This window comes from Papilio machaon, chromosome 6 (assembly GCF_912999745.1).
Source record: "Papilio machaon chromosome 6, ilPapMach1.1, whole genome shotgun sequence".
NCBI lineage: Eukaryota > Metazoa > Arthropoda > Insecta > Lepidoptera > Papilionidae > Papilio > Papilio machaon.
In genome coordinates, this window is record NC_059991.1 from 1,270,191 (window position 1) to 1,280,683 (window position 10,493).

Below are 10,493 nucleotides of genomic sequence, written 5' to 3' on the forward strand. Positions count from 1 at the left end.
AATTCTTTTATTTTTGTGTCCCTAACTTGTAATTCTATAGATAGTTTGTAAGGAATTAAAGTATATAAATAGTTTAAACACCAAACCTGGCACCCCACCATAATAATTCGAGATACTGTAGTAGATGTGTTGCAGTACTGTATTTATTATCTAACGCTTCAGTGCCAATGTATATTGGCGACAGCTATTGTTCCACTGTAAAATATTAATGCCAAATAACAATGTTATTTTCATTACCTAAATATACCATAGAAAATGTGTAGAAGAAAAAACTACAGTTCAACTTACTGGCGTATTCGTTCGTATAAGAACAACAAACTCGAATATGGTGTTTTAAATTAACTTTCCTTCAAGGATTTTTTTTAAGAAAACAATGCTTTTAAGTACAAAACGTAATAATTTAAATAAAATAATGGACACTTGCATTCAATTTGTTTTTGAGTCATAACACTGCAATAAGTGTTTTATGAGTCGCCAGTATTGCAAAAAAATAACAATAAATCTTTCTTTAATTGTACTTGTCCGAGTATCGGCACATATATGGGTGTTCGGGGCCCTTACTGGTAAGGCTAATCATGCGTGTCGGGTGCAGAAGGTTGAGGTGAACCGCACGCCATCTGTCGAAGCAACCTTTGCCCACAAACATCGAGCATGCCTTCAACTCCGGCGGCATGATAACTACACTGTTTTACAAATTACCTAAGATTTGATGCACACGATTTTAATTTTTAATACAAGTAATTAAATAACTATTATTCTTAATTATATTAATACCTCCCTTACTCTATTTTATATTCGCTTTAAGCACTTATTAAAACTCTATTTACAATTTCATGGTAATTCGATTAAACAAATGAAATTGTAAGCAAGAAAGAATACGTTACAGATATTGTAAATGGTAGAATTTTTCCGATAGACCAAGTATTGTGAAAGAACAATGCGTTGCTAATTTTCGTTATCGCATGTAAGAACTGCGTTGTATTTATTCTAGTAAAAACAAACGTTATATACATACGACATATATATGCACTTATACCTACTTACGTCCCCTGCAATTATGTAATGATTCAATAACCAGCTTTTTATCTTGTTATAAACGAATCATTTAAAGAATTTTTGTCTTATAATTATGTTGTACCAATACATAATTGCAGTCTATTATTCGTTTAATGTTTATTTAATTAATATTCAATAAAAGGAATCTAGATAAGGGACTCCCTGAGTGAAAAGTTAAAAAGTTAAAAACTTTGAGTGCGACATTAATACTTGTGATATTTATATTTGTAACTAACGGTTGCCTTTGACTTATACATTATCTACCTTCCAGTGATAGTCCCTTTAAAATAGGTCTAGTCGTTTTGGAAATTAACCAAAACAAAAGCCGATTTGCGAACGGACAGACACACAGGCAAAAGTTTAAAAATTGACAAGCAACGCGAATAAAATAAAAACATAAAGAAAAAAATATTTTTTTTAGGTACAGATAAGCCAATTTTATTTATTGTAAAGATTTTTATGTATGTTACTCGGTACAGATGAGTACATAAGACATTAATAAACATGTGAACCAGTTCCTTCACAATTGTTTTGTTTAGCATAATTTATGCGAAGATAAACATCGCGCGGTTTTTTTGCAAGTCAAAGCATAACTATTGTTGACAGATGACTATGTTAAGGTAAATATTTATTTTAATTACTTTAAATATATAATAATCTGGTGGATTTTTGAGTTCGTACGCGTGTACTATAAATAACTTTGTTTCTTTAGGTATTTCGCAATCTTGAATACATTTAAGGATAATTTATTTAAATATGTTTGAAATCTCGGCTTAAATACCATCTTTCGAAACAAAATAAGCAACAAACAAAAATATTTACACGCTTAATATCCGTAAGTGGTTTCTGTATACTTGTGTATGCAAATAAGTGCTCAATGATCATTACGTAAGCGACCAATTTGGCTTGCACCGTTCTAAACATGTAAAGAGACTTGTGTTGCCGTATATACAGCTTTGCCCACGCGCCTCGGCTGACATCATGCGACCTACTGCTCTGTTTGACGTAGCCTTCGACACTTATACGATGTCTAAACTTGATCATGAAAAAAATCGAACCTTGGTCGCATTTATATTGAGTTATTATGTCATAAACAAGATATCACTGAGGTTATGGATGAATACGTCCTTACTTTACGTATTACAGTAGACAGAAATTGTAATTACGCGTTCGGTACGTACAATATAAAAGTTTTGTAAACTTAATCGAAAGCTAATGGTGAAATATATAAACTATATTTTGTTCGTAATTTGTTAAATTGTATTTTGTTTGCTTTGACATTGAAAAAAAAAACTATTTTTAATGATTACGATTCTAGAAAAGTGATCGTACTAAGTTGAACAAAAATTATGTTTTCTATCGTACGAGGTTCAAAGACCTATGAACATTTACGACGTGTGTCATTGTGAAATAGAAGTCGCTATAGCTCTCAGCACGCTATGTTCTACACAAAACTTTATCTGGTATTCGATCCAATAAGTTTTCCCATTAAACTTTAATATCCCCTAACGTACGGTTGACTCGGAAAATGTTTTCGTGGTATAAATCGTTTTGCACGAAATTGACAGACACAATAAATTACATTGTTGGTTTTATAAATTAACTTACGATCATATACAGTTGTATTGGCAAAAATCTCTTGTTTCTTTATATACATAAAAGCTTACTTTATAAAAAAAAAACTTTTATAAATAAATGTATTTATAATACAAAACAAAATAATAATAATAAAATGGACTATTTTATTTCTTACCCTAAACATGTTACTAAAGTGTCTTATTTCTAGTAGTTCTCGTAGTTTTCGCTTTTTACTTGTGTTATCAGACAACATAAATTGTCTCGCTAAGTGAAAGTAAGCCTCTCTAAAGACAAACTCGCTCATCAGGGTTCACTTTCTAAAGCTTTTAAAACGGTAATTCTATTAGATAGTAATTGTAACTAAACAGTAATATTTTCACTTATTTTTTAACCAGTTGTTTAAGATTTTACCCTTAAAATAAAAAAGTAAAACGTTACTACTATTGTGACTTCTTTACAACCCTCGGGAAAATATTGCATACAAATATGCATGTAGAAACGAATAAAATATAAAATCAATAAATCGATTTCGAAGTTAATTATCATAAGGTCCTTGCAAAGCGGAATGAACCTTGAAATGGGGAACATCGCGTGGAATATAGGTATATCAGGGTTCCATTGGTAGTTGTCACATGCATAGAGACTCAGCTCTGTCAAGGACGAGAAAACAATTCCAATGTATTGACAGCGACACGACAGCAGCACTACTGGTAAGGGTGCGTTTACATTGCCCTCGTGGTAAATCACTTGCATGAAAACCAAGTTAAGATTATCTTGACAGAGAACAGAATCCATCAAATATTTATCTAAATACAAATTTATGGAAAAAAAAAGATTGCTACATAACTTTTAATTACGATTTCATTAGTTTTTAACTCTTTAACAAAGTACATGTATTATATTTTAATCAGTTAGCGTATTGAAAATGCAAAGAAATTGCGTATACGTATTTTCATGACTGCTTCAAAGAGATTCCTTATTCAGATAATATCACAATACCTACCATTCAATTCATTTTAAAAACTTGAATAAAGAAAACCAATGTTTAAGAAGAATATGCATTTAGCTTCAGAATCTTTTCTCTCTTAAATGCGGAAAAAGTCTTTGTTAGAATATAGTAGGTAGATATAATAGGTCTTTGTAAGCGAACCTTTATCAATGGCGGATGATGTCTGAAACGATTCGACAGTGCGGCGTTGAATTTGCTTTATATTATTGTTTGAGGTAGGAATATCTCGACGGGCGCACACCACCCCATTTGTGAATGCAGATAGGTTTTATACGATCGATAAAAAAGCATTCCTGTCTAGTGACTACATGCTATTATTTTTACCATTTTATGATTGAATTGAAATCTGCTAACTGCAATTATATCGCAAGTAAATTATTGTAAAGACACGTTTTGGTTTCTAAATTTCCCTTTATGTCATGTATCACAAAAAAGTTATATTTTCATTTTCGAGGTTTTTTAATTCTTCACGTACCATTTGATATCGGTCAATCTCTGTTGTAGAATAATCACATACAATGGAATCGGAATCAGAAATCGGATTAAAAGATTTTATCTTTTATCTGACTACATTATGAACATTATTCGTCCGATGAAAGCAGTCGTCCCAGCGTCAAAATGACTCTTCGTTAATTGGACTCTTGCGTTTTCTCTCGCGTTTCAATCAAGACAACACTCATACAATTATTTAATTATTAATCTTCAGTTAATAACGGTACTATGGATAAATTATAAGTACATAAAATATCATTGTCGCAAACTTACTTTATTATTATTTTGCAAGTACTGGCTACGTCATTTGCATTGTTGCCAAAATGTTTTTGCGTATGTTATTGGCGAACAAAGACATGTATTTTTAAATATGCAACGTTTGATATATATGTCGTGCGACCTTCTATAACCTTGGCCCCTCGGCAATTAGCGAAGGTCTGTTGACTTCGGCTCATCAAAACTAATCGGTGACGCTATTATATGTTCACAAAATAGCAATAAATGATATAAACACTGTAAGAATTTTGTCAACTTAAATAATACCTTATATACCGTTGCAATCCTTACTATAGAAATGCAGTTCATTAAAGATTGAAAAATACTTACATTAACTGCCTCACCACTATGAAGAAATCCGATAACTTTAAGTACCTTACTTGAAATACACTTGACTAACGAGATCTTATTTGTTGTTCAGGCACTAAGAAGATGGAGTACAAGACCCGGCAGTGGCACGAGAAGTGCTTCTGCTGCGTGGTGTGCAAGAACCCCATCGGCACCAAGAGCTTCATCCCGCGCGAGCAGGAGATCTACTGCGCCGGCTGCTACGAGGACAAGTTCGCCACTCGCTGCGTCAAGTGCAATAAGGTGACTGCCACACTTACTCAACACAATAACATACTCTTATCAACATAAATTGAATGGTATTGACAACCTAATTCAAATGAGATGATTTCGTTACTGCGAGTTAATTCGCCAATGGCGCCATCTAGTTTGACTTAATGTAATCGAGTAATGTATTTGTTTTTTTTTTGGTCAGATAATAACTCAAGGCGGCGTGACATACAAGAACGAGCCGTGGCACCGCGAGTGCTTCACGTGCACTCACTGCGACACGTCGCTGGCGGGACAGCGCTTCACGTCGCGTGACGACAAGCCTTACTGCGCCGACTGCTTCGGAGAGCTCTTCGCCAAGCGCTGCACTTCCTGCACCAAGCCCATTACTGGTACACTTCATTACCTTACTGAAGGCACCTCCTGATGAACATGACTACAGTAATAAAGTGAAGATGCCGCATATGAATAATTAACATTTGATAGAAGAATGAATAGCCGATTATTGTGAACAAAAAACGATTAAATGTGTTCATATTCTTACTACTCGTAAAATCACAATAATATTATATTTTCAGGTATCGGCGGAACTCGCTTCATCTCGTTCGAGGACCGACACTGGCACAACGACTGCTTCATCTGCGCGCAGTGCAGCGCCTCACTCGTCGGCAAGGGCTTCATCACCGACGGCCAGGACATCATCTGTCCCGAGTGCGCCAAACAGAAGCTCATGTAAATACCGCCCTCGCCCCGCCCTCGCCCGCCCTCGCCCCGCCCACACGCACACACAACATATAACATTACTTCAAACTATATATATTTACGATAATATCATTGTACACAACGAACAACGAACATCACAAGACACAACATATAATAAATAACAACGATTTACTCGCGATACGATCCGATCATGTCTGCGTGAACATTAACGCTTCACATCTAAATACTGAATTTTTAAATCATCTTCATTGGCGGTAGATTTAAATCTAACATTTCGATAGCACTAAAGCTAATTTATAAGGAGCTAATAAATGTGATGCGATGCTTGGACCACTCAAAATGGTCATTTTGTAAAATCGTAAATCTACCAAGATATATTATATCTTCATCTTGCCTATTTACAAGAAAATAAAATATTTTTAGATGTTTTTGGTAGAATTTAATAGCTTTAGCCTCACGAGGACTCGCAGGCTTACAGCTTGGTGTGTTCCCGCTAAATATATGAAATCCTCACGATGTTCTGTGCTTGTTGTGCAGCGACAAAACGATCCTACCGTTAGTCGCTAAAGCGCGAGACTGGTGCGTGTTCCGAGAGCAGGGCCCCGCCCCCGAGACCCTGGACGACCTTCTACACAAAACCAATTTCAGAAAGGTCTTCCCTAAATAACATCTGTACGATATTTTTATAAAGAAAACTATAAAATAACAAAAAAAAAATGTGGATGCACAAATAAAGTATTTAATTTCGCTTCATATTACCGAATTTTTATTTAAGTTTTTTTATATATATTGTTTGTTTTTTAACTGTTGTTACTAATTACGATACATCCACGCAGCCCATTTACTTATGTAATTAGTTACGATCGCTAATCGCCGTATAATATTGCTTTGGCTGTTGTCTTAGACATTTAGATTATTTTTTAATGTCAATTCGTCTAGTGCAATTCACACGTTGCCTTAATAACATATCTAAGTCAATTTCGAGAATATATATATTTTATTTAGTGATCATTGTCATGTTTGAAGATTAACGCGTGCCGTGTAACGTAACCGACCCGCGGTATATTTTCATATTTATTGCTGGAGAACTCGCGACTCCGGCGGAAAGTTTCATAAATTGCATAACATTGTATAATTATAAGAAATTTTAAACATATTAAGTGTTAAGTATTTATTTTTATGAGAAGGCACTTATTACGCAAAAGAGGAGATAGAGAGGGGCCGCCGAGGTTGCCATGTCGCGTTGTCGCGTAGTAATGTTGCCATACTCCCGGCGGCCGAAGCTTCCTAACACTTAAACGACTTACGTCGACTAGTTTCTACTAATAAAATATTAAATTTTTCGTTGTCGAATAGGACCTTGTTACGATAATGTAATTGAGATGTTATTCATATTTTTACATTATAATAATATTTTCTAGTATTAGAATTAAGTAACATCAGAGTTTCGAGATGACCACGACATGTTTGGGGATCACTTTATAAGGGTTATTTGTTAAGGGTTAAATTATTCAGATGTTGAAAATATATTTATAATAAATATGTACACATATTCGTATAAATAAACCGCTTAGCAAACTGTGTGATCTGATCTTATTAATCTGTACCCGTACGTTATTGTATAAACTATGAAACTGAAATAAAACTATTTAAAGTAACTTAATTGTGAGTTATTATTATTTCACCTTTCCCCCCCCCCCCAAAAAAAAAACAAAAAAGATAAGATAGATGTAATAAGTTAATAAAAAAGATATAAAAGCTTCATAGATTTATTATACTCAATATATTAGAAGAGAAATACAATTTGTTCTCAGATAATAAAGTCTTAAACTTGGTTTAACATTTTAGAATATTCCAGTCTGAAGCCACACACGAAAATTGATTATATTTTAAAGCTCCTATACAAACGTTTTTGATATAATTTACAATTTCTCACATTTACAATTACAATATACAATTTAAATAGAAACATTCAGAAGTTTAAAGCTTAAAATAATAGATTTCTTAATATTACTCTTCATTATATGATGGATGAAATTCAAACATCGTTAGAAATTACAATTTTTTTTTTATTGTAATTTAAATTTAATAATTAAATACTGCCTGTATTTTATAAACTTTCACTATGTGATATACAACAAAGCAAAAAAACATCCACATCACAATATAATAAATATATCTAATCTGTGGCAACTTTTTACAACATTATAAATACTTACATTGTTTTACTACAACTAAAAGTTTGCTTGCTAAAAAAAACAAGTACTTTTTTGCAAAGAATTTCAAAGAGCAAATAAGCATTATTATAAGGCGAAGTTACAAAGCAAAAGATTTTTTTTTAAATGGCAACATTATTTGTTTTGTCTTTGGTTAACCTTAAAATCCGTTGTGTTGGCTATCTTTTAATAAATTATTTGAATTAATTTCGCAATAATTATTTACATATTACCAAAAATTCTTGACATTAAGAAACAATAACTTAACATTTTGAATTGTTACCATTTTCAGAATAATTCAATTGAAACTAAGGCATGGTAACTAATGTTCCTAAATTTTACAGGCAAGTTAATAAAAAATAATTTAGAACACATTATAATATTATTTGAACATGTTCACTAAAATTGACTTCTTATCGTCATAAATCATAATTTTTTTCTTTAGTCAAAGATTAAATTACGACAAAATATAATAGAAGTGTACCATACTTATAGGAATAAAGCTCTCAAAATTGATGTAATAATGTTTGAAGAACATTAATATACTGTATTTACAAGAAAACATGACTCATGTTTCAGAAGTTAAATTATAAAATTCATACCATGTCAAATAAAACCTTCGAGCATGTCCAAATTAGGAACTATCATCCTCATATCAGTCCGTACCAAAGTACTTCTGTCCGAAGTGGTTAGGTGCTACAGGATGCAGCTCAGAGGTGAGGATCTTGAGACGTGGCACATAGTCCACTACGGCTTGCGCTGCCGCCGGTGTGCAGAACAGATTCGAAAGTATTATACGCTCTTCTTTAACTCCGTGTTGTGTTAAAACATTTACCGCCTGTAAATATAAAAATAGTATTTTAACAAATTCTATGAATAACAAGAAAACACCCTAATTACCATGACACAGAATGAATTAAAACATTTCCCAATGAATTATACCAAATGTGGTAAGAAAGAATATTGAAAGAGAGGTTAGCATTTAAAAAGCAATCATACAAAGCTACAACCATAATAATCATGAAAAGCTAGACTCATACATTTACCTGTTTGACAGTGTTGCCAGTAGACATAATGGGATACATGAGTAGAACCTGCCGACGCGCTATATCCTCCGGGAACTTAGCATACACAACGTGCGCTTCATGTGTGTCCGTGTCACTCTCTACCAGGATCTTACCAATACGAATTGATCGACAACAGTCCCTTAGACCCTGGAATATATAATTAACATATTCAATGCCACTGGTTGATACGTACTTTTATAATAATAAATAGTTTTGGCTAGATAATTAAAACCTATGTCAACCTGCATTATATGAACATTAACACCAGCTTAGTTTATTAAGGCATCATTGATCCCTATCAAAATTAGTTCTAACCTCAACATAGTGGGAACAATCTTTAAATTATATAGATTTTTTGTTACCTTGATTTGCTTGTACTAGTACTAGTAAGGAAGACTTAGTAAGTAGGACAACCTAGACTTACTTGTTCCATGGCCTCCCCTGATCTCACTATAGACACTCCGCAGTTCCCTGCGCCATATTTAAGTCCCTTGTATAGTGCACCCGTTGGAGTGACCACTTCACAATCTGTGAAGGGCAAGTTGTTTAAACTTTCCTCAATAACAAGACGGATCAGACGGTCCGCATAAAACTTGAAATCACTTCGAGTTGTGTTTCTGTGAAATTGTGACAAAAGAAATTAGGAAAAGTTACTATGTTATGTAATGGTAACATGTAGTGTTATCTGCTTATTTTACAGATCTTTTATTAGTTAAGGTATTGTAAAGCAAACAAAATGACATTCACCTTGAAGTAAGGAAAAATAATTTTCTTTATCTACAATGTTTAAGGTTAATATTTCGATATATAAATATTTTGGACCATAATTTTTACAAATAAAGTTATGTTTCATAAAATAAAATATTTCTTGTTTATGGTAATAAACAACAGTCGCAGCTAATACAAATACAATAATTAAATTAAGCTACGTAAATCCTATCGTACATTCATGTTATATTTATTGATATGGATAAAACGTACTTAATACGTCCGTAAGATAAGGAACATAATATAACAGTTATAAATTATAATAAAAAAAATAATCTCATCGATTATAACCTCACTTACTTATCCCTTAAGATTGTTTGCAGTTCTTTGATGTTGTCATTGGAAGGAAGGAGACTCAAGCTATCTCCGAATTGTTCTTTTACATCTTCAGCATTCCATGGTCTGATATCAGTGTCAATCAACTCCATTTTTGGAAAATTAATAATGAAAACGTGAATTGATTCAGAAAACTCGAAGTAAGACGTCAAATATTGTGAATGTCAAATAAAAACACAACCAGCTGCTTTATATTTCGTTCGGAATTCATGAATAAAAATTCCCAAATTAAATAGCACTTATCAATACGAAAGATTTTGATATCATAATTATTAAATAATCCTGTATTCAAGTAACGTTTAGGTCTTTTTTCTTTAATCTTTTACTTACTAAGCTGCCTCTGTCGGGATGAGCCACAATATCTTTTTACCTTAACAACTGGAGGTCGACGACTTCAAATAGCTATAAAGATTG

At 32.9% G+C, this 10,493-nt stretch overlaps 2 protein-coding genes across 8 annotated transcripts in view; one reads left to right on the forward strand and one right to left on the reverse strand.

Moving 5' to 3' along the window:
* LOC106710977 (four and a half LIM domains protein 2) overlaps positions 1-6,434 on the forward strand; it is a 47,452-nt gene extending 41,018 nt beyond the window's left edge. For all 7 annotated transcript variants that reach the window (XM_014503172.2, XM_014503178.2, XM_014503176.2 and 4 more), the window contains 3 exons: positions 4,833-5,002; positions 5,175-5,361; positions 5,548-6,434. In XM_014503172.2, the coding sequence (XP_014358658.1) occupies positions 4,833-5,002; positions 5,175-5,361; positions 5,548-5,705 (515 nt within the window). In that variant the 3' untranslated portion in view covers positions 5,706-6,434. The remainder of the gene's footprint in view (positions 1-4,832; positions 5,003-5,174; positions 5,362-5,547) is intronic.
* Positions 6,435-8,412: 1,978 nt separating this feature from the next.
* Positions 8,413-10,231, reverse strand: LOC106710973 (uracil phosphoribosyltransferase homolog). Its single transcript, XM_045678367.1, has 4 exons — positions 10,044-10,231; positions 9,400-9,592; positions 8,955-9,122; positions 8,413-8,746 (listed from the first exon to the last, which is right to left on the reverse strand). Exons 1-4 carry the CDS (start codon positions 10,169-10,171, stop codon positions 8,564-8,566), a joined length of 672 nt encoding a protein of 223 aa, XP_045534323.1. The 5' UTR covers positions 10,172-10,231; the 3' UTR covers positions 8,413-8,563.
* Positions 10,232-10,493: the final 262 nt, after the last annotated feature.

What these genes read in the sequence shown, in the direction of transcription:
- LOC106710973 (XM_045678367.1), bottom strand. Translation starts at nt 10,171, where the DNA reads ATGGAGTTGATTGACACTGATATCAGACCATGGAATGCTGAAGATGTA. An exon ending in CAAACAATCTTAAGGGATAA is followed by an intron (nt 9,593 to 10,043) that starts GTAAGTGAGGTT and finishes ACAATTTCACAG; the next exon opens with AAACACAACTCGAAGTGATT. An exon ending in CAGGGGAGGCCATGGAACAA is followed by an intron (nt 9,123 to 9,399) that starts GTAAGTCTAGGT and finishes TATATATTCCAG; the next exon opens with GGTCTAAGGGACTGTTGTCG.